Below are 24,690 nucleotides of genomic sequence, written 5' to 3'. Positions count from 1 at the left end.
AAACAACAGCACATTCTCAAAGGCACCAATTGCTACATGGCAAGGGGGATGAACTTTTGAAACCAGTAAAGTGTGAGTGCACAGGAAGTGATAAAGTTATCACGTTTACAAGAAGTTTGTTTAACGTGCCAAGGGTTTGTACAGATTAATCATACACAGATAAACACAATGTATTTTTGCATACATAGATGTCTAGAGAAAAATCCTCTTAGGGAAACTTCTTCAGGTTACACAAATTGGTGTAAGTTGTAGATCTCATAGGGAAGTGTCTTTATGAATACTGGTCTGTTTTACAAGTCGGGAAATATTATACCTGTTGGAGTAGGCTTCCAATTGTGTAGATTTCTTAATTGCTTCTTGAGTTGTAACAAATGAACCAAAAATTGATGAACTGAAGTTTCATGGCCGTGTTGATAAAATTTTCCTATAAACTTTCTTTCAATTATTTGAGAAAAGTTTTCCTGATTTTCTTTTTGTCCAATAGATAAATTTTCACAAGATCTCAGGAAACCACCTCTCGGCGCTTGAGTTTAAAGGAGTCGCTTCCTAGGTAAAGAAGCTCCTGTCTAACAATGATGAGATCATTTATTCTGCAAAACATCAGGTTGGAGACTTCCTTGCCAAGAATCATGAAAATTTTAACTCCAATTTACTGAAAATCATGAATCTCAAACTTAATATTGATCAGCATTGACAAAAATGATGACTCTCCTGTTACCCACATCCATGGAGATAGATTATTTGTTATATAACTCACCAAAGTAATGTCAAATATCCAAGTTGCAATACTGCACACACTAAAATATGTTCATGCGATTCAATGGAGGAGAAATTCTTTCAGAGATAGATGGATCTGAATTGGTAAATATATAGGTAAGGACTCTGGGCTTGAGTATCACTGTCCAGCCATGTTTCAAAGGTGTGAACCATCAGGGAAGAACCAGAGCTCCTTGTACTCTCAGAGGGGAGGGCTCACAGAGGTCCTCTCTGGTTCATGGGAAAGGTAATTGCAATAATCTTCATGATCATCATGAGACTATCCGGCAGTGCTGACCCATTATCGAATTTTTGTCTAAAGTTGTCACTGCAATCCTCAATCTACATATTTTACATAGAAGTGTTTAGAGGTCAGGTCACATCATCAAGGTCACACATTGAGAAGGATGGAGACATGCCCCACTATCTTCTCAAAAGGTCTCGACAGAATCCCACATTTCAAAAGGTCACAGAAGGACAGTTGTCAGGTGCTTTTTTAAAATGACCCATGTCCTGGGACAGGAGCTTGCCTCTAACCATGATGGATGTTTGAAACTACAATAAAACATTGGAAGGATCCAGGATTCACTGTCATTATTACATTCAGATGCTCTTCCAATATGTCTGAAGTGGTAAATGAGAATTTAGATGACCTGGGTGTGTGGTTGGTTTTATATCAATTTTTAAAGGTAGAACAACATTGACCCTATTCCAAAATGTGTCCATGATCCATGATCACACTCATCTCCCAGACCAGCTCCTTCAGCACATTTGCTACCCGGAAGAAGTGGACTCTGGGTTTGGTGAGGGGAGGCCCCAGGAAGAGAACTGAGTTCTCAGAAGGCACAGCCAGCATCCTCCTCTCAGGGTGAGCCCAAAAGACCGGGGCCTCCCTCATCCCTTTTCACCTCTCCATACAAAGGCACCACCCACATGCAAATCCTCACTTAGGCACCCACAGGAAACCACCACACATTTCCTTAAATTCAGGGTCCTGTTCACACAGGAAATATTCTCTGAGAGTCATGGACATCCTGTGCAAGAACATGAAGCACCTGTGGTTCTTCCTCCTCCTGGTGGCAGCTCCCAGATGTGAGTGTCACAGGGATGCAGATATGACGATGTGGGAGGCTGTCTCTGATCCCAGGGCTCACTGTGGGTCTCTCTGTTGACAGGGGTCCTGTCCCAGGTGCAGCTGCAGGAGTCGGGCCCAGGAGTGGTGAAGCCTTCGGAGACCCTGTCCCTCACCTGCACTGTCTCTGGTGGCTCCATCAGCAGTAGTAACTGGTGGGGCTGGATCCGCCAGCCCCCAGGGAAGGGACTGGAGTGGATTGGGCATATCCATTATAGTGGGAGCAACTACCTTAACCCGTCCCTCAAGAGCCGAGTCACCCTGGCAGTAGACACGTCCAAGAACCAGTTCTCCCTGAAGCTGAGCTCTGTGACCGCCGCGGACACCGCCGTGTATTACTGTGCGAGAGACACAGTGAGGGGAGGTGAGTGTGAGCCCAGACACAAACCTCCCTGCAGGGAGGCGGAGGGGGCGGGCGCAGGTGCCGCTCAGGACCAGCAGGGGGCGCGCGGGGCTCAGGGACTACAAGGCCGGCTAAGGAGCTGGGTCAGGAGCTGGGTCAGGAGCCAGGGCAGAGTGGGCGGGGTTTCCTCATTTGCTCAGTAGTCTCCCTCCCCGCCAGCACCTCAGCTTTCCATAGGGATCCTCTTTCTTTATTATCTGTGGTTCCACTTCTACACATCCTTGTGCCAGGAAAGAAACGAGGAAGACAATTTTCCTCTTACAATCGAAGTTTCACCAATTACTAGGAACTTTCCTACAAGTTCCTGCATGGCCCATTACACCTTTTTGATTAATATCTATATATACTAATGCTTCTCCCCATCTCTTGATTTGTGTCATCAATTTAATTGTGCCCTTTCTGAAATTAATATGCTGAAACCCTAAAACCAATGGATCTATATCGGAATTTTAATTATATAATTAAGGTTAAATGTGGTCATAAGTGAGACCCTAATGCAATAGATCTGTTGTCTTTATAAGAAAAGGAAGAGATACCAGAGACCTCTCACTTTTCACCTGCACACAGAGAAGAAGCCACGTGGAGACATAGCGTCCTAGAAGGTGGGCCTCTGCGAGTCAGGAAGAAGCTGCACCAAGAACCAACCCTGCCAGCACCTTGATCTTCGATATTCAGACTTCAGAATTGTAAGAAAATCAATATTTGCTGTTTAAGCCACCCACTCCTGTTGTCTTCTTGTGAAGACGCAGACAGACTAATACCACACAATTCTATTAGCTCTGTCTCCTGGAGGGAGAAGCAGCCCCCTGAGGCTGGGCATATCTCTCAGATTTTCACATGAATGAGGCAAAAACGGTAGCTCTCATATAAAAACTGTCATGTCCCTGTTAGGACAAGGTCTTTTAAATAAGCTCTAGGGCTTTGTCACAAAAGTTGTCTTTCATCCTTTATTAGGATATAACTAACAGACAATGAGTACCAGCTGGATGGAAACTGACCACTGACCATCTTCTGCTGTCTCGTTATTATATCACAGAAAACCACAGCAACATCACTCTATGTCTTCAACTTTCTAAATTTGCACTGAATCTATTGCTAAATGAGGAGCTACATGGGATCTGTGTTTTGTTACCTTCTTCCCAGTCTTCCCCAATTACCAAGGGCAGAAGATACTTTCAGTGAAATTTGGTTGTCAATGCCCCCAACACCACATCACTTTTTAAGGTCCAGGAACTTTATTTGGGGGATAGTGAAATACACTTTTAAATGGAAAGCCCTAAAGCACATACAACAGCTGAAGGAATGGCCACTGTGCACCTGAAGGCTGATGAGGCAGATGCCATTCATTTAATTCATTGTTCACTTTCAGAATATCTTTGTAGTGGTATTAGAACTGTTAACTTGTACCCCTGTTGGAAGTATGTTTTTGGACTAGAGTCCAGTGTTTAAGTGCAGTTTCTTCATACTTTAGGTTGACAGAACACCCTCACTTCCAAAGTTATCTAGGTGAGAAATTTTATGTGCCACCTTTTTCAGTGAGGTTACTTCCAATCTGCTGTGTACATTTTATTGACATTCTGTAAAAGACAAAACTGTAAATCACATAAATATATGAGGACTTTCTAGATATTTAGAAGGAGGGTATGCATTAGGAGAAACAGGCACTGTTTACAAACTGAAATTTGTTATAATCTGCAGTAGTGAATGCATGACACAATTCATTAAGTCTCACAATTTTATGATGCAAAGTGTGAATCTAAATGTATACAACTTACAAAATTATTTAGCACATTATGAACCCCAGGATAAAATGCAGATCGTATAAAAGTAAAATATTGAATAACTACGCAGTGTGGGGAAGGAATTGCATGAGATGCAGGCAACAAAGAATGAAGTAATTTTTCCATTTGCATGTAAGGGGTTTCCATTCACAAGAGAGCTTTCATTTTTCTTTATTTATGTATTTTATTTAATTAATTAATTATTTATTTTTGAGACGTAGTCTCGCTCTGTTGCCAGGCTGGAGTACAGTGGCACAGTCTTGGCTCACTGCAACCTCCGACCCCCTGATTCGAGTGATTCTCCTACCTCAGCCTCCAGAGTAGCTGGGTTTAGAGGCACACACCACCATGCCCAGTTAATTTTTGTATTATTAGTACAGAAGTGGTTTCACCATGTTGGCCAGGTTGGTCTCGATCTCCTGACCTCATGGTTTGCCTGACTCAGCTTTCCAAAGTGCTAGGATTACAGAAGTGAGCCACCGCGCCTGGTCAAGACCTTTCTTTAATCAGGTTCATGTGTAACCAAGTTTCCCTCCTGACAAGGAAGTAATACAGAGGATTTGAATCTTTCCTTAACTGAGAAAGATTTCCCTCAAACTGCAGCTCAGTCCAGGCACACACTGTCTGTGAATGGGCATTTACCATCAGACAATGCACACACCTATCTCTATGTGGGACTTTCCCTCAGAAAATCAAATGCATCCTCATGTGGACTCTTCCCTCAGACGAGCACACCTGTTTTTATGTGAACTCTTCCCTCAGATAAGCGCACATGTCCCTGCACTTATTTTTTCCCAAACAAGCACATGTATCTGAAACTGAACAGCTTTGTGCCAAAATGAGCTCAGGATAGAGATAATTATGGGCTCTAGTTCTCACAATTAGTACGTCTGTCTTTTGAAAATTCTAACTGAATACTGTGCTTTATTGTAGAGGACAGTGGTTTACAGCTGTAATTGCACAGCCTACAGGCAGATGTCCATTTCCTCTGGGCAAGGTTTATTTTTATTTGTTTACTGTACTTATTTGTTGATAAACATTGATACTACAAAGATACACTAACAGGGTCCACATAAGAGTAATGGGCAGGCCGGGCGCGGTGGCTCAAGCCTGTAATCCCAGCACTTTGGGAGGCCGAGACGGGCGGATCACGAGGTCAGAAGATCGAGACCATCCTGGCTAACACGGTGAAACCCCGTCTCTACTAAAAAATACAAGAAACTAGCCGGGCGAGGTGGCGGGCGCCTGTAGTCCCAGCTACTCGGGAGGCTGAGACAGGAGAATGGCGTGAACCCAGGAGGCGGAGATTGCAGTGAGCTGAGATCCGGCCACTGCACTCCAGCCTGGGCGACAGAGCAAGACTCCATCTCAAAAAAAAAAAAAGAGTAATGGGCAGATCAACAATAAACATCCAGTCCCAGGAATCCTTTGACCCTGCCCTCCCTGGAATCCAGAGATATAGATAGATGAGCCCTGCTGAGCAGAACACAAATATCCCCAGGGAGAAAGGCATGGACATAAGGCCCCTCCACTGCTAATAAAAGGAAGCTCTTCCCCTGTTCTCCTGGAGGTCCTGGTGAGGAGTCATCCCACACCTGTGCCCTTCCTCAGTATCCACACCATGGGGTATGTGCTGGTCTGGGTTTCTCTTGTCATCACCCTCAATATTCAGGTTCCCCGTGGATCAGGCTCAGCTGTGGCTGCTCCACGTGGGGCTGTTCTCAGTCTGTTGCCTCTGTGTGTGCAGAAGTCCTCTTTGGAGTTAACTAGTGGAGTCAGACAGAGACATACTACAGACCAAGAATTCTCAGACTGTTCTGCAAAGCCTCTGGATTCCCTGAAAACAGAACAAGTTTGGTCCAGCAGGATTCACGACAAGGGTTGGTGTGGGTGATAACAAAAGTAATTCATGTGGAAGTTCTCAATGGGACTCTCCTTGAGTTCAAAGAAGATTAACAGTCCTCAGAGACACTGTTCAGAAGATTCTCTTTTGAGATAATTAACCTGAGAGCCCAGGACAAGTCCGTGTATTACTGTGAGGGGCACAGTGAGGGGACATCTGTCTGAGCTCAGACACAAAACTCCCTGCAGGGAGACAGGAGGGGAGTGCATGGTAGATGCTACTGACAATCACCGCAGGGTGTTCTGGATACTAGTGGGTGCCCAGAACCACCAGGGAGTGCTCAGAAACACCAGGGGGCGCTCAGGACACCAGGGGGCTCAGAACCAATAGGGGGCGCTCAGGACACAAGGGTTCGCAAGATACCGGGGTGCACTCGGGACCCCAGGGGGCACTCAGAACCACCAGAGGCAATCAGGACACCAGGGCAATTCGGAACCACCAGGGGATGCTCAGGATCCCAGCGGGTGCTCAGAACCACCAGGGGGTACTCAGGAAACCAGAGGTGCTCAGAACCACTAGGGGGATTCCAGGACCACCAGGGCTCTCAAGGTAGCAGGGTGCACTCAGGACACTAGGGGGCGTTCAGAACCACCAGGCGGCAAACAGGACACCAGGGGGAATTCGGAACCATCAGTGGGTGCCCAGAACCACCAGGGAGTGCTCAGAACCATGTCTCACTTCCAGGTCAGGCTGAGCACCAGGGGGTGCTCAGGACATGAGAGGCCCTCAGGACCACCACCAGGGGGCGCTCAGAACCCCCAGGAAGTGCTCAGGACACCAGAGGGCAATCAGAACACCAGGGGATGCTCAGGACACCAGGGGGCGATCAGAACACCAGGGGGCACTCAGGACAACAGGGGCTTCTCAGGACAGCAGGGTGAGCTCAGTAAACCAGGGTTTGCTCAGAACCACCAGGGGGCACTGAGGACACCACTGCTCCCTGAGGAGGCAGTTCCACATCAGATCCCTGGTTCCGGGCAGGGAGGGTGGTTCCTTTTGGTTCTTGCTACTAACCCTTTGGGAATTTTCCTGCTTCCTTTGTGGTTTCAAGAATCATTGGCAGATTCTTCTCAGGTGTAAAGCTCTGCTTTCTTATATTATGTAATGCTTCGGCTTTGGATGCTACCAGAATTACATTGTACTCTGAGAGGACTCATTCTCGGTTTGTGCAATAGTGAAAGCTCCAATGTTAGAGGTGGCTTTGAAAGCTATGTTAGGAGTGGCAGAGGGCAATTTATAGGAAAATGTCATTACTATAGAAGGCTCCTAACTTCTTTGCACATTTGCATAAACAATTGTAGTTTATGACTTAAAAACTGCATGCTTTCTTGGCCCTTTTTCTTAAATAGTTCCATTCTAAGTCCAGTAATCTAATTAAGCTGTGTTTTCAAGACCACCATTCAAGTTAATTCTGTTTAATGAAACACTTTGTAAAGAAAATGTACATCTATCTTTTTTAGAGTTGGCTTTAAATTTTACATTACTTTACTTTTTTTTTCTTCTTTTTGTTTTTGAGATGGAGTCTTGCTCTATCGCCAGGCTGGAGTGGAGCAGTCTCCTAAAGTCTTAACTCAATCCAGCACTGACTCAAAAGTCCAAGACCAGAGTCTCATCAGAGACAAGGTAAGTCCCTTCCACCTATGAGCCCGTAAAATCAAAAGCAAGTTAGTTACCTCCTAGATACAATTTAAGTATAGATATTGAGAAAAACACCCATTCCAAATGCGAGAAAATGGCTGAAATAAGGGACTACAGGCCCCATGCAAGATCAAAATCCAATAGGGCAGTCATTAAACCTTAAAGTTCCAAAATAATCTCATTTGACTCCATGTCTCACTTCCAGGTCAGGCTGATGGAAGAGGTGGACTCTCATGGTTTCTGACAGTTCTGCCACCATGACTTTGCAAGGTACAGCCCCAGTCTCAGTTGCTTTCATGGACTGGTGTTGAGTGTCTTCAGCTTTTCCAGACTCAGAGTGGAAGCTGTCAGTTGATCTCCCATTCTGGATTCGGGAGGACAGGGCCCTCTTCTCTCAGCTCCACTAGGCAGAAGCCCAGTGAGGACTCTGTATGGTGGCTTCAGCCCCACATTTCTCTTCAGCACTACCCTAACAGGGATTTTCTGTGAGGGCTACACCACCCCCCACCCAGCAAACTTCTGCCTGGACATGAAGATATTTCCATGCATTTTCTGAAATCTAGGTGGAGGTTCCCAAATCTCTATTCTTAACTTCTGTGCAACCATAGGCTCAACATGACAGGGAAGCTGCCAAGGTTTGGGATTTGCACCATCTGAAGCAGTGGCCTAAGCTGTGCTTTGGCCCCTTTTAGCTACACCTGGAGCTGAAGTAGCTGGGACTAAAGGCACCATTTCCCAAAACTGCACAGAGCAGGAAAGCCCTGGACCAGGCACATAAAACCATTATTTTCCTTTTGGGGCTCTTGGCCTGTGATGGGAGGTACTGCCATGAAGACCTCTGACATGTCCTGAATACATTTTTCCCCATTTTCTTGGTGACTGGCGTTTGGCTTCTTGTTACTTATGCAAATTTCTGCAGCATGCTTGAGTTTTTACCCAGAAAATGGTTTTCCTTTTCTATTGCATCGCCAGCTGAAAATATTCCATACTTTTATGCTCTTCTTTGTCCTGAACGCTTTGCTGGTTAGAAATTTCTTCTGTCAGATACTCTACGTCTCCTCTCTCAAGTTCACAGTTCCACAGATCTCTAGGGCAGAGGCAAAATGCTGCCAGTCTTCGTGCTAAAGCATAGCATGAGTCACCTTTGCTCCAGTTCCCAAAAACTTCCTAATCTCCATCTGAGACCCCCTCATCCTGGATTTTATTGTCCATATTACTATCAGCAATTTGTCCAAGGTCATTCAACAAGTCTCTAGGAAATTACAAACGTTTCAGTATCATCCTGTCTTCTTCAGAGCCCTGCCAACTGTTGCAACCTCTATCTCTTACCTAGTTCCAATGTTGCTTCTATATTTTTGGGCATCTTTATAGCAGTGCCTTACTCTCTGTGGTACCAAAAGAGCGTATTTTTTTCTTCTCATACTGCTATAAAGAAATACCCAAGACTGGGTAACTTACAAAGAAAAGAGGTTTAACTGACACACAGTTCTACATGGAAGGCATAGAAACAGAGATTCAAAATAAACTTATATGTAAATAAATAAAACTCCTCAACTAAAAATGTACTGTTCACATAGATTTTTTGAAGTCCCAATTCTATGATGCTTACAAAAGACTCACATCATCTGAAAATCTACACATGGACTAAAAGTGAATGGGTGGGAAAAAGATATGCTACAAAAACAGAAACCAACAGTGAGCACTTACATCAGACAAAACAAATTTCAAGTCAAACGCTATAAAGAGAGACCAAAATGGACATTATATAACAAAAAATGATCAATGGAGCAAGAATAGATAACAATTGTAAATATATGTGTGTGTGTGTATATATATATACACCCACACATGAGAACTCAAATATATAAGGCAAATATGTACATAGTAAGGGACAGATTCTAACTTTATACAATTATAGTGGTTAATTTTTTTTTTTTTTTTTTTTGAGACGGAGTCTTGCTCTGTGGCCCAGGCTGGAGTGCAGTGGCCGGATCTCAGCTCACTGCAAGCTCCGCCTCCCGGGTTACACCATTCTCCTGCCTCAGCCTCCCCAGTGGCTGAGACTACAGGCACCTGCCACCTCGCCCGGCTAGTTTTTTGTATTTTTTAGTAGAGACAGGTTTTCACCTGGTTAGCCAGGATGGTCTCAATCTCCTGACCTCGTGACCCGCCCGTCTTGGCCTCCCTAAGTGCTGGGATTACAGGCTTGAGCCACCACGCCCGGCCTATAGTTGGATAATTTAATACATTACTCAGCATTGGATAGATTATCTAGCCAATAATTAACAGATAAACATTGGATTTAAACTGCACTATATTCCACATGGACCTGACATTTACAGAACATTGAGCCAAACAACTTCAGAGCACATATTCTTTTCTTCAGCACATGCAATATTCTTCAGGATTGACCATATATTAATACAGTACAGGTGTCAAAATTTTTATGTAAAATGACACCAACTGTTTATGAGATTAAAGATGATATCAAGCTAAACATCAGTAACTGGAGGAAATTTTTATTTTTATTTTTTTTTGAGATGGACTCTTGCTCTGTTGCCCAGGCTGGAGTGCAGTGGCACAAACTTGACTCACTGCAACTTCTGCCTTCCAAGTTCAAATGGTTTTCCTGCCTCAGCCTCCCAATTAACTGAAATTACAGGTGCTTGCCACCATGCCCAGCTGATATTTGTACTCTTAGTAGCGACAGGGTTTCACCATATTGGCCAGGCTGGTCTTGAACTCCTGACCTAAAGTCATCCACCAGTCTTGGCCTCCAAAAGTGCTGGGATTACAGGCGTGAGCCACTGCCCAGCCTAGAGAAAATTTCAAAACTATATAAACACAAAAATTAAACAAAATATGCTTACATGGCCAATGGGTGAAAGAAGACATTAAGAAGAAACTATAAAAATGTATGAAACAAATAAAATAGAAACACAACATACCAAATCTTGTGGCACTTATCCAAACCAGTATTATGAGGCAAATTTATAGCAATAAACGCCCACATCAAAGAAGCAGAAATATTTTAAATAACCATCATAACAATGCATCTCAGAGAACTTTAAGAACAAGAAAAGGCTAAACTCAAATTATTTTTAAAAACAACAAAGAACAGATTAGACATAAACAGAATTAAGGCTAAAAATACAAGAAAAGATTAAAATAGCAAAAAAGATAAGCAAAGTTGAAAGTCATTAGTAGCTGGACTAACAAAAAAAAGAATATATATATATATATGGAGAGAGAGAGAGAGAGAGAACGCTATGACCCAAATAAATAAAATAGAAGCACAAGATGCCTCAACTGATATCCCAGAACAAAATAAATTATGAAGTACTATAATAAACAAGTCTATGTGATAAATTTGAAAACCGAGAGGAATTGGATAAATTCATGGCCACATACTACCTAACAAGATTAAAAAAGAAGGAATAGAAAGCCTGAGCATACCAATAAAAAGAAATCAGATGGACTTAGGTAAAAGACCTACATCCTGTTGAACATGAATTTAAAAATCTAGAAATACTAGCACACCAAACAGTATTTCAAATAATAATAATCATAATGCACCATGACCAAGTGGGATTCAACCCAGCGATTCAATTACACTTCAACATACACAAGTCAAAAAACATGATATATCACATTTATAGAATGAAGGATATAAACCATATTTCTATATTAATAGATGCAGAAGATGAAAATTCAACATCTCTTCATGGAAAACAACTCTCAATTATGCACAGAAATAAAGAACAATGCAATAAAGGCCACATGACAAGTCCATAGCTAACATCATACTTAACAGAAAATAATTCTTTTCTTTTGAAAACTGGAAAAGACAAGGATGCAAACTCTCAGCACTTATTCAACACAGTACTGAAAGTACTCAAGAAACAAGGGCATCCTCCCACGGAAATGCAAGAAAACAAAACAGACGTGGACACCCATAGACAGAACTCATTAGACCTGGTGAAGAATAGATAAAAATCTCGTTCAAAGCTCCAGTGTTCCCAGCTAAACATGAATATTGGTGATAGGCTGAAAATAAGGAGGTGAAGGGAGACATGACTTAAGAGAGGAGAAACCCTAAGACAGCAGAAAGCAAATCTACACAGAACAATCACAGGGCAGATGCCAGAGTGGACTGAAACAGGAGCTGCATTCTATTGGGTACCTAGTGGAGACCCTTTGACATTTCTTGTGAGGTAATTCTAGAGATGATTAATTTCTTCAGTATTTCTTTGCCTGGGAAAGTATTTATCTATCTTTCATTCCATAAGAAGTATTTTATCAATTATATGTTCTTGGGTGGCTGTTTCTTCCCCCCCCAGAAATTTAAGTACAGTTACGCTCTGCATAACAAAGTTTCTGGCAGTAACAGATGGCACAAACAATGGTGGTTCCACAATAATACGCTCCCTTATTTATCTATACCTTTTTATGTTTAGACAAACAAATACTACTGTGTTACCATGGCCTACAGTATTTACTATAGTTGTTTTGGGATCACTGGGGTGTTGCTTTCTCTGGCCAGAACCCCCTGTGGCCAGCGGCGACTTTGCCTCAGTTCTTGTCCTACATCTGGAAGGAATGAGGTATGCAGCCGTGTGGAGGGTGAGCAAGACAAAGACTAGCTTCATGAAGCATTGGAGCCTCTCACAGGAGACCCACAGTGACTAGCTCCTCTCTGCAGGCGAGTTGACCGGTTGAGTGTTCAGCTCTCAGCAGAGAGGGTAGCTCCTGTCTGCAGCTGGTCTTCCTGTCGTCTCTCCATCCTCTGTCCTGCTCCGGCTGAGCCCAGGGTGTTTACGGACCTCCGAGGGGAGGAAGTGCGTGCCCACTGGTCCACGGGTGGTCATGGGTGGGCAGAGAAGGCACCACAAGTCCCGACTCTGGTCCGAGGATCTGGGAGCCCGGGCCCCAGCCTTCAGGCCCTTCCTAGGGACCCGCCCCTGTGCCCAGGAGTCTTCCTGCCTCCTGCTGCAGTTCAAGGCCCAGGGGGCTCCCCCCGACTTTCCTCCAGGATCAGAGCAGGCGCCAACAGCAGGAAGAAGCCAGAAAGTGGGAGCAGGCACTTCGGAACATGCAAGAGGGGAGAGCTTTTCCTGGGGACCCCGAGACTGCAGGGGCGCCTGAGGCTGCAGCCCCCGGTTTGCAGGGGCAGAGTTTCTACCTGCTCCATGGAGGGAGATGCCCGTGTCTTCAGCCATGGTTTGGGTGGCTGCTCCTGCCTGTTCCCCGACCTCCGAGAGCACAAAGAGGCCGAGTCTACTGCCCTGATTGGGGCAGCTGGAGCCGCAGCTGAGAGGTCAGGGCTGCTGCCTGCTCCTGGCTCCCACCGGCTCCGTGGAGCATCAGCTCCCTCTGCCCCTCCTTGCAGCCTGGGCAGGGGCTTCTGATCTTCGCTGGGCCCTGGTCAGTGTCCAGGGCAGGGGTGACATCTCCACAAGCTCTCCCCATTGCCCCAGTGCTCAGGGAGGCCTGGCAGAGCTGATCACTACCCCGGGAGTAGTCGGGAGTGGCAGCCTCCGTGGTCACCCTGCCATGAGGCAGACCCCTGGGGATGCGGCCTGGGCAGCCGTCCAGAGCCTGCGGAGGCCCAGGAAGCCCCGCACCCTTGGCGGGGTGGGCACAGTGGCTGCTGCCCGGGTTTGCAACGTGGTGCCATTTCCTTTTCCCTCACTGGAACCCCGAAGTTTGACATGGGGATTCCTTTCTGCCTTGCTGCGCAGCTCCCCTTCCCCTGGGGTAGAGCCCCCCATTTCTCCAGGTGTTCGCTCCCACAGCTCGTGTTCTCCATGGTGTCTTCACCTTCCAGATCTGCTGCCCTGCCCTGCAGACTAAGGCTCTGATTCCATAAGAGAGGGGAGCTGCTTCCTGGTAGAACTGTGGTGGGGATCTCTCTTCCCACCTCATTTCCTGAGGGGTTAAACCAGGGCCTTTAGGATACTGGTTTTGGTGGTTTGCCCCGTTGAGTAATTTCTTGGTTCTGTAGTGGGTGTAAGAGACTTGGCTCTGGAAGCATTTCAGAAGCGTGGGCTCAGATCCACCACAGACAAACACTTTGGGAAGGGAAGATTTTTTGTGACTATTCTCATTATAAGGGAAAGGCATTCAAAAGAATAGAAAAGCTCTTCAGTATGTGTTCCCTGAGAATTTCACGGTAAAAACATGCTTACCACACTCAACTCAAAGCACTTCAATGTTTATTAGTATATTTTATCTTGTACTAGCCTGTATTTCATTTGGTGAACTCTGCCTCAGTTCAGCTCACACCCTAGCTTTGATTCTCCCTACAAGGACTTGTCTCTCTCTAGATTTCAGGTTTGTTGATTGTCTTAAAATTTCAATGATCCGAAGTATTACAGACAATTTGCAAAAGTCCATTTTCTCTGTTTAACAGTTATTGTTGATTTTATTGTTACTGTAAAAAAAAGAAATTCTCATTTATGTACATTTCAAATCTGAATAACAAAATTTTTAGTAACACCAAAAATAATAAAAGAATCCAAATATTGATCAGCTGCCTAATAGAAAAACAAATTATGGTAACTTTGTTTACTGGAATAGTACCCATCATTCATCATAAAGGAAGGACCGATATACACAATAAGAAGATTAAATTATCAAGTATTTAAATTGAGTAAAATAAGCCAAACAAATAAGAGTATATATGATTCTATTTTTTAAAATTCTGAAAAATGAAAACTGATGTAAAGTAATAAGAAGAAGATTAGTAGTTGCCTGGGAATATGTTGGCAGAAGGGAAGGAGAAAGGATAAGGAAAGAGAAATAGGAAGTAGAAGGACAGAAAAGAAGTTGAAGGAATTTCACTTGTCCACCTTCTTTATCATGGTAATAGTTATGTAATGATTATCAATTTTGCACTTTAAATATGTAAAGTTTATAATCTGTCAGTCGAATATTATAAAATTTATTATGTGGAGACAAGTTGAAAATTAGACAATGTAGGAGTAACAGAAAGATAGATACCAGTATTTTAAATGTCAGAGATACCTGAAAATTTATCTGCCTGAACCCTAGTTCTCTCCACAGTTTAAGGTGAACAGGAGAGTGCAGCAAAATCACACATATTCTGATTAGGCAGTGGCTTCTGCAAACCATGCTAGGCATGTCCAGCTCTGTCCTGGAGTTGGCTAAGGGAGGAGTCAGGGCCAGTGGTGAGAAGCGCAGGCCCAGATACCAGAACTCACTCATCCCAGACATGATCTCTTAGGTACATACGGAGCCCATCCATGTGTGGGTTTACTTGACATCTGTAAATAGAGAACATCGACTCCTACAGAACATAATTTACACACATAGGTAAATCTGAAATAAGGTGATCAGTGCAAAGTTTTTATCACAGCACAGTTTCATATTAAGCACACTTTCTCAAATCCCATTGTTGTCACCCATCTTCCTCAGGACACTTTCACCTGCTCTGGGTCCTGCTCTGTCTTCAGGTGTCTGATCCCAGAGCTTGTTATATAGTAGGAGTTATGCAAATAGGGCCCTCCCCCTGCTGATGAAAACCAGTCAAACCCTGACCCTGCAGATGTGGGAGAGGAGCCGCAGCCCCGGGATTCCCAGGTGCTTCTGCTTGCTGATCAGGACTGCACAGAGAACTCACCATGGAGTTGGGGTTGAGCTGGGTTTTCCTTGTTGCTATTTTAGAAGGTGATTGATGGAAAACTAGAGATATGGAGTGTGAATGGACATGAGTGAGATAAGCAATGAATTTGTGTGGCAGTTTCTGATTAGGATGTCTCTGTGTTTGCAGGTGTCCAGTGTGAGGTGCAGCTGGTGGAGTCTGGGGGAGGCTTGGTACAGCCTGGGGGGTCCCTGAGACTCTCCTGTGCAGCCTCTGGATTCACCTTCAGTAGCTACTGGATGCACTGGGTCCGCCAGGCTCCAGGGAAGAGGCTGGAGTGGGTCTCATATATTAATAGTGATGGGAGTAGCACAAGCTACGCAGACTCCGTGAAGGGCCGATTCACCATCTCCAGAGACAATGCCAAGAACTCACTGTATCTGCAAATGAACAGTTTGAGAGCTGAAGACACAGCCGTATATTACTGTAGTACAGACACAGTGAGGGGAAGTCAGCGTGAGCCCAGACAGAAACCTCGCTGCAGGGCACCTGAGACCACGAGGGGGTGTCCTGGGCCCTGTGAACTGGGCTGTTCTCTGTGGCAGGGGCTGGTGGTGCTAAAGGCTGACTTTCTCTCAGCATCTGGGGCTGCCTCATCATCAAGTTTCCTCAGAGAACCTTTCAGATTTACAATTCTGTACTCACACTTAATGTCTCTGAATGTGACACTTTTTTCCCCGATGTTTCTTTGCTTTTGTGACAAGAGAACGCATTCTCACCACCATGGAAGGCTGAGTGTCACTTTGGGTGCAGAAATGACCCTCCCTGGTCACCAGAATCAGAGTCCCGAGGAAGCCCAGGGGAACCTGGGAAGTGTTTTCCAATCAGACTCAGGGCAGATGTCTCCATGGGAATCTCTGATTGGAACAGGCTTTTGGATTCAGATTGGGACCAAGAGGGAGGTTCATCCATCCAGGGCCAGGATCCTTAGAATCCTGACAGTTTTCACAGTAATCCCATCATCCTTTAAAACTGAACATTTGACTCAGAACTCATCCATTTGGCCCTTTCTCTGCTAATCAATTTTCCTTTTCTCTAGGCTTCATTCTTACACTTCCCTTTTCTCCTTTGTTCTTAAAACGGAGGGTGTGCTTCCTGTGGTCTAAACCGCAGGCCTCAGATACATTACCTGGAACTCAGGTGTGGCTCACGTTGTGGCTCCTGAGGACCTGGCAGGCTGAGGGGCCTTTCTCATTCCTGGTTGCCTGGACGCCCCTGCTGTGCTCTATGCATGGACACATTTGGGGAACGCAAGTGGACACTCCTAGTTGTTTCCTCAAATGGGACACTGATGTCGAGATGATCTTGTGCTTCTCACCCTGTCATAAAGCTCCCCCCTCACCTGTGATTTTTGGGAGAGCTGAGGATGACTTTGTTGTGCTGCGAGCTCTGCATGACAGCAATTGTGAGGTCTGGCTAGGCACAGCCAGAGCCAATGGAGCCGGCCATCAGGAAAGACAAGCTGGAATTCCTGGGAAGTCCTACAGCTGCTGTCCACCATGGAGTTCCATCGTCTCCTCTTCTGCTAGGATTAAATCAGACCGGCCAAGTTCATCTAGGACAATCTTCCTGACCTAGAGAAAAATGATGACAGGCTTTAATAACACCTGTATTATACCATCAGAGCAACACCTATATTAGTGTTTGATTGAATAACTGAGACTATGTCCCAGTCAAGGTGACACACAAAATAGATTATTACCATGATTAATATTTTATATTGATTATTTTAATACTAATATTAATGCAATATTAATTTAATATTAATTAATAGTTTATATTTGACAATAGAATCAGACTCATGTTATAAATAATTTTGCTAAAATATGTGTATTATTATTCATCTTCTGAGCAGAAATCTCCAGTAGCCGATTAAGTTTGCATGCATTGGTCAAAGGAGGGCATCCACCCTTTTGAGGGAAAATGCATGGAGGGTAAACGAGCCTGGGAAAGCTGATGGCATGTGATGGAAGCCTGTCCCAGAGTGAAGGAGAGAGGGAGGGAGGATTGGTTGGAACTTTCTTACATTTATGTGCTGTGCAAAGAAAGTCCAGATTATCACTGAGTTTTGCGCAAGTCGAAGTTGCCCCTCAGGAAACCCTCATGACTCCCAGCAATGGCTCCACCTCAGATGAGTGCAGAGCTCACTCTATTCCTAAGAATGGAGCACACGATATGGGATTCAGCATGAGCCACCTCATGGACATCAGAGAGCAGCAGCTGGGTGCATGATCCAAGTGCATTGTTCTGCCTGTAGGTGGAGGGAGGAAGGCGCATTCTCAGAGCCAACATGCGGTGAATTTTTATACAGAATACACATTTTCACATGATTGATTGGAAGGCATATGAAAAAATGTGTAGTCCACAAGCAATTGTAATTTTCGAATTTATCGCAATTGCATTATGTCTTCATTCTGGATGATGTCTTTGAACAGAGTTGCATTTTCGTGGGTATTGTTTCATGGATTGAGAACATGAATTTCACACCTGCATTTTTTACCCACGTGCAGAGACCTTGAGTAGAGCATGTCTGGACCTTATCTACACTACCTCTAATGTCCCAAGGGAAAGAGTGGAGACTTGACTGACTGCAAACTTTGTGGTAGGAGCTGCTCCTGCACACTCCTGCACACCTCAGAGCCTGCAGAGACCCCAAATGAAGTTTTATTGAGCTGGGTGTCTTTCTATGTGGGGGAATTATGGGCTGCCCCACTCCTGGTGATTGCTTGTCAGCTCTAAAGACAGGTTCACAATGAGGTCACCTGGTAGCCTTTCTCACTGCAGCTCCATTATGTAAATTACCACCATCAGATTCCGGGTAATAACACAAATTCTATTTTTGTGACCTCATTTTCTTAACTTTTTTGTTCTTAAGTTTGGTTACAGAAAATGTTACCACTTAGTTTCCTGATTCAAATGTGATAATTTGCTGAACTAATCAGGGTTTTGTTGTTTTTTTTAATGTGCTCAGATTTGGAAAATATAAATGAACAGCCATGTATGGTTCACTGAGTGGACATAGTCAGTTAAGTACATTAGTAAAAAACATGATTGCTGAATTATATAGTCAAACTACAGTTAGATTTGCAGAAAGTTGCCTCCAGTAACGTCTGAGAAGGGAGGGCCACCCAGCCGATCCCGTCTCTGGGCTTTGAGGAGGCTCACTACACAGGCGAGGTCACATGGGTGAGATCCAAGATGCAGCTCCCAGCCATTGCTGTGCTATTTTCCAGGAACCAGACATACAACTTGGCATCTCAGAAGCAGATCCCCAAGACTTCCTTTATCTGGGCTTCACGGGCAGCACAGGACCAGCAGGAGATGCTCAGAACTCACCCAAGGCAGAGCCACAGTGAAGAGCAGGTGCAGAGAGGAACTAGCCAGGGAGCCTCTAACCACCATCTAGTGTTGTCTTATTTTCCTTCACAGCATGGAGCCCTCAGAGACCACCCACTATGTTGTTTATAACTCAGGTCCCCCTATCTTGAAGCAAAACAGACATAAATATGACTCTGCAGTTAGCTCCTTGAACCTGGGTCAATTTTTTCTGAGACTGCCAACTTAATCGTCAATATCATGGTCATTGTGTCAAAATCAAGATGGATATTTAGTCACCAGGAAGACAGTTTGTCTCACGGTGGAAATGCTTATTCAATTACAAATTACATTTTATGGAGAAGATCTCTAAGTGAGGACTGGTCAAATAATAAAGTATTAGTGAAGTATCAGAAAAATAATGGCACCGTTATCTTGGCATCCAATTAATCTATAAAGCTTATCGATATTCATGTTGTAAGTGGTCTAGGACAAGTCATGGCAGTATTTCGGCTATAAAGAGACAGTACTTTACTTCTTAGATAGGAATGTCCTTTTTTTATCATACTTTAAGTTCTGGGGTACATGCGAAGAATGTGCAGGTTTGTTACATAGGTATACATGTGCTATGGTGGTTTGCTGCACCCATCAACCTGTTATCGACATTAGGTATTTCTCCTAATGCTATCCCTCCCCCAGTCCCCCACCCCCAAACAGGCCCCAGTGTGTGATGTTCCCCTCCCTGTGTCCATGTGTTCTCATTCTTTAACTCCCATTTATGAGTGAGAACATGCAGTGCTTGGTTTTCTGTTCTTGTGTTAATTTGCTGAGAATGATGGTTTCCAGCTTCATCAACGTCCCTGCAAAGGGCATGAACAGGAAATTCCTTCTAAATGAACTGTGTTTTGACAAACATTGTCCAGTGACTCTTCCTAAATGAGGTTTCTACATGATCTGTTTTTCTTTTCCAAAAACAAATCACTCAAGTTTCTCATTATCTCCTGAGTGAGAAATATTTTCCCCAAACACAACCTGAGTCTAGGTAGACACCTTCGTGAATGAGTCTTCACTCTCAGACAGGCACACAGTGTCCCCATGTGGACTCTTCTCTTAGACAGGCAGACAGATCCCCACATGGTTTAGATCATTTACTGGGACTCTGCCCCACGGGGATCTCTGTTATCACTGGGGCAGGTTAGCATCTCAATCCTCTTCCACACTGTGACCTTTGATGTCTATGGCCTGCCACACCCTCTGTCTGTCCCTCAGTGTCCTGAATGGTGAAGCAGCCCACCCGAGGGATGGAGGAAGATCCCAGATTTTCCTGGGAAGGAGACAGAATGTCAGTCACAGAGATGGAAATCCCTCACATGCCTCCTGGGTCAGGTTCTGGGCAGGGTCTCTGAAGGCACTCCTGGATCAGTGTCCTAAGATGTCTCCCTCTATTTCCATAGGAAGAACCCAGAGGAAGACAAATAAGTTTTTCTATTAGGGCATTGTAGAACTTGTGCTTTCTTGTGTGACAGATATAGATATTCTGAATATTTTTATAATTAGGTATAATATTAAGTCTATCAAATATGTAAATACATAAACTTCATAAGGGATGTCTACAGGGATGTCTCCTGGAATTTAGAATTGAATATATATATACATTTTTTTTTCCAAGATAAATCGTGGTGAACATTATAAAATTGACTCTAATATTTATGTTCAAGATGATCATTTCAAAGAAGGTTTAACAACAGAGACCAGAAGTATCTTTCCACCAGAAATTACTGTAAAACACAGTGAAATTTCTTAAACATAATTTTAAGACGTGTGACATCAATTAACACAGACAGTGATTGCTGGGAGGGGGAAAATATACAAAACAAGCCCTCTGGTGAATGCACACGCTGATACTTTCTAAAGAGAGTTTCTGGGCCACAGTGCTGAAGTGGAACCAGGTAGATTTGAAGTTGAGGAAAAGGAGCTGAGATCCCAGACAGGCCAGGAAGTGTGGAGACCACAGAATAGACAGTGGATAGCAGAACACTGTTCAGAGAGTGAGCCCCACAGATGGCAGGGGAGAGACCCAGGCTTGGTAGAGTGCGGATCAGTGTGAGGGAACCAGGGCAAGTTGTACACGAGATCACACCCTACTACAGGGGGCTTTCCTTAAAATCTAAAATTACCCTAAATTTTAAACGTATTCACTTACAAATTTTAAAATATACAGAAAGACACCATGTTAAAGAAAGATAAAGGAAAGGTGGATTTGCAATATTAAAATATAAAAAGTGCATTTCTGAATAAATCATACTGATGGGGGGGACACGTTTGCTCCATCATGGCAAATGATTTAAGAGAAGAACATTCAAAATGCTTACAGCCTTAATGAGGAAGCTTCAATCATGAATGTGAATAGAGTTATCTCATTACCAGAGTGATGTCATGAGAAACTTCAAGCTTTCCAAAGAGACAACCTAATCTGGTAAAAATTATAGAAACCCAACCTGTAATATCATGAAAATTATCCTAAGAATACACAGTAAATGCAATCCATTGATTGACATAATGTGCTCCTATTGACTGAATGGTTATGACCCCATAAGGCATATGTTGGAATCTCAACTCCAAGGTGATAGTAGCAGGAGGTGGGCTCTTTGGTCTCCTTTGAAAGGTGTTGAGGCTCCATCTCAATTAGTGGAATTAGTGCACTGATAAAATACCCCAGAGAGCTCCCTCTTTCCTCACCAGGTGTGGTCATGGTAGGAAGGTGGCCATCTATAAATAAAGAATTGAGACTTCACCAGATACGAATCTCTAAGGCATCTTGATCTTGAACTTCTCAGCCTTGAAAATTAGGACAAATACGTTTCTGTTACTTCCGGGCCACCCAGTCCATGGTATTCTCTCACAGCAGTTCAAAGAGTCTCAGCAAGTGCAGTGAGGATGCAGAATACTTGAGACAAGAGCATTACCCTCTTTTTTACATCTCAGGATGACAGAAGCTTGACCCTGGGCTTGACTGACAAGAAGGTGGTGCTTCCCTCTCCCCCAGATCTCAGTTGACGTCATGGTGTCAGGTCTTTATGGTGGAGACTAAATTCCAGTCTGTGATTCGATGGATGCCTTTCTCCTCCCAGCCTCACTCGTGAGACATGGTTTCCATGTCATGTGTTACAGGCCAAGAACAGGTAGACCCTGATTATTCTCACCCCAGCTCACTTGTAGGGCGGAGGTTCTGGGGAGCTTCCTGAGAGAAGCACAATAAGATCATAGGAGTCCACCACTCCCATGCCCAGTTTTCTGTACTTAAAGCAGGAATGTCCCTCTGAGATACCTAAACCCTTTCTTCTGCACCAATGTAGAGACTGGCATGTTTTTCTAGTGATAGAGGCAGGGCATAAAAACAGTGAAACGAAGTTCTCTCTAAACGGCGCAACTTGATTTGCAGTTGAATGAGAATAATTTCAACCCTAAAGTTCATCTAAAATGTTAGCGGTTTTCATGGTAAGTAATTAATAGAAATCTGACAGCTCCAGGAGAGCAATATAGAAATCAATAGTCGGCCGGGCGCGGTGGCTCAAGCCTGTAATCCCAGCACTTTGGGAGGCCGAGACGGGCGGATCACGAGGTCAGGAGATCGAGACCATCCTGGCGAACACGGTGAAACCCCGTCTCTACTAAAAAATACAAAAAACTAGCCCGGCGAGGTGGCGGGCGCCTGTAGTCCCAGCTACTCGGGAGGCTGAGGCAGGAGAATGGCGTAAACCCGGGAGGCGGAGCTTGCAGTGAGCTGAGATCCGGCCACTGCGCTCCAGCCTGGGCGACAGAGCGAGACGCCGTCTCAAAAAAAAAAAAAAAAAAAAAAAGAAATCAATAGTCCACTCATTTTAACAGAGAGAATAAGAAAACCTATAATTTAAGAATTACCAGCTGGGCACTGTGGCACTGCCTGCAGTTCAATTTACTTGGGAGTTTGAGGTGAGAGGATCATTTGAGCCCAGGGTTTCAAGTCCAGCCTGAAAACATAGCTAGACTCCATCTCTTGAATAAAATCAATAACATTTTGGGGTCAGAACAATCCTTAAAAATGGTCCCTAGAAAGAAGCCCAAATTTAATTGCACCAGATTGTTGAACGATTTATGTTACAAAACAGTGTCATCAGGTCAGAAATGAGCACAGTGTAACATCCAGGTGTTATGTGAAGAGACACAAACAATCAAGTAGAACAATCAGGTAATTCGGCTGTCAAAGGCAACACTGCCAAATGACAGCGTTTCCATGGAAACTGCGTGTACATCCAGGACTGCACCTGTGAACAATGACATTATACCCTTCACAGAGGAAAGAGACATCACTCAAACAGACAAGCCAAGGGACTTCAGAAATATATGAGGGGAAATACAGTGTGCAAGTATGTAAAAATGAAATTAGATGATGACTGCTAAATGAATATCAAGGCACAATCACATATTATGAAACTATATTTTCCTGAATGATAGGATTACTACCAATCTCCCCCAGGACACCCTCATCTACTCTGTGCACAGCCCTCTCCTGAGGCGTCACACCCCTGAGCTTGCTTTATAGTAGGAGACATGCAAATAAGACCCCCCTTTTGGCTGATGAAAAGCAGCCCAGCCCTGACCCTGCAGCTCTGGGAGAGGAGACCCAGCCTTGGGATTCCCAGCCGTCTCCACTTGGTGATCAGCACTGAACACAGGAGACTCACCATGGAGTTTTTGCTGAGCTGGGTTTTCCTTGTTGCTATTTTAAAAGGTAATTCATGGAGAAATAGAGATGTTGAGTGTGAGGGGACACGAGTGAGAGGAACAGTGGCTATGTGAGGCAGTTTCTGATTAGGATGTCTCTGTGTTTGCAGGTGCCCAGTGTGAGGTGCAGCTGGTGGAGTCTGGGGGAGGCCTGGTCCAGCCTGGGGGGTCCCTGAGACTCTCCTGTGCAACCTCTGGATTCACCTTCAGTAGTTCTGCTATGCACTGGGTCCGCCAGGCTTCTGGGAAAGGACTGGAGTGGGTTGGACGTATTAGAAGCAAATCTAACAATTACGCGACATACTACGCTGCGTCGGTGGAAGGTAGGTTCACCATCTCCAGAGACGATTCAAAGAACACAGCCTATCTGCAAATGAACAGCCTGAAAACGGAGGACACGGCCGTGTATTACTGTGCTAGAGACACAGTGAGGCGAGGTCAGTGCGAGCCCAGACGCAAACCTCCCTGCAGGGGCGCGCGGGGCCACCAGGGGGCGCTCGGGACTCACTGAGGACGTGCAGGTCCCAGGAGCAGGTGCAGGGCGAGGTTTCCTTTCTCCTCAACTGGAGAAGTCAGGTTTGTTTTCAGAACCCTGGAGTCTTACAGGTTGTTATATCTTTATACTGTTATTAGCATGTATTTGTTATCATTGATATTTAAGTTTTAATAATTTTAAACTTTTTATGTAGCGCTATTTTTAAAAACTATTTACTTTCATTTTCAGTTATTCTTCCAGAGTTTCATTAACATCTATTGCTGTCAGCAACTACATAGCTATGGGAACATAAATTTACACCTGTAGACATAGGCCTAAATGCCACCAACCTGTGCATAAATGTATAGTGATTTATATTTAACATTATAATAAAATAATTTTTAAAATATGTCCTAAACGATCAAACTTATTGATGAACCTAATATAAGTTATTGGAGTAACGCATAATTGATTTCAAAAATTTTATATTGTTTAAATTAATTAATATCTATTTCTTTACTTAAACATAGTATATTGGTCATTTCAAAATAGCTAAGATAAATTTCAAATGGCCTTGACGCAAAAATGAAAATATTTTGAGTTGATTAATATGCTAGTTATATTTAATTATTCCATATTGTATTAATATATCACAACATTGCTTTGTACCTCATAAATATATACAACCGTAATTTATCAATTTTCAAGACAATTATTTAATCCATCCTAGGTCATGATCTTTTTTCGCCTATCCAGGTCTGATTGGATTGTCCTGAGAAACCCATGCACACGCCTGCCTCCTGCAGGCTTCTGAGACCCGCTCCATGAAAGCACCTCGTGTGAGTCCACACGACCCGGAG

The 24,690-nt window shown here is 44.1% G+C and overlaps 1 protein-coding gene and 2 gene segments (V, D, J or C); all 3 read left to right on the top strand.

Moving 5' to 3' along the window:
* Nucleotides 1-1,726: 1,726 nt before the first annotated feature.
* LOC117069752 lies at nucleotides 1,727-12,137 on the top strand. The segment is given in 3 exon segments: nucleotides 1,727-1,848; nucleotides 1,932-2,242; nucleotides 12,106-12,137. Coding segments are annotated over 3 exon segments (390 nt in total).
* A 2,876-nt stretch (nucleotides 12,138-15,013) lies between these two features.
* On the top strand, nucleotides 15,014-17,041 carry LOC117069725. Its single transcript, XM_033188180.1, has 2 exons — nucleotides 15,014-15,302; nucleotides 15,406-17,041. Exons 1-2 carry the CDS (start codon nucleotides 15,257-15,259, stop codon nucleotides 16,293-16,295), a joined length of 936 nt encoding a protein of 311 aa, XP_033044071.1. The 5' UTR covers nucleotides 15,014-15,256; the 3' UTR covers nucleotides 16,296-17,041.
* A 6,080-nt stretch (nucleotides 17,042-23,121) lies between these two features.
* LOC117069731 lies at nucleotides 23,122-23,889 on the top strand. The segment is given in 2 exon segments: nucleotides 23,122-23,362; nucleotides 23,466-23,889. Coding segments are annotated over 2 exon segments (582 nt in total).
* The last annotated feature ends 801 nt before the right edge of the window (nucleotides 23,890-24,690 follow it).

The sequence above is a fragment of the Trachypithecus francoisi genome, unplaced genomic scaffold, assembly GCF_009764315.1.
Source record: "Trachypithecus francoisi isolate TF-2019V2 unplaced genomic scaffold, Tfra_2.0 Lachesis_group3, whole genome shotgun sequence".
In the NCBI taxonomy this organism is placed as follows: Eukaryota; Metazoa; Chordata; class Mammalia; order Primates; family Cercopithecidae; genus Trachypithecus; species Trachypithecus francoisi.
Note: the sequence above shows the minus strand (reverse complement) of the source record. Positions and strands in the feature narration are given on the sequence as shown.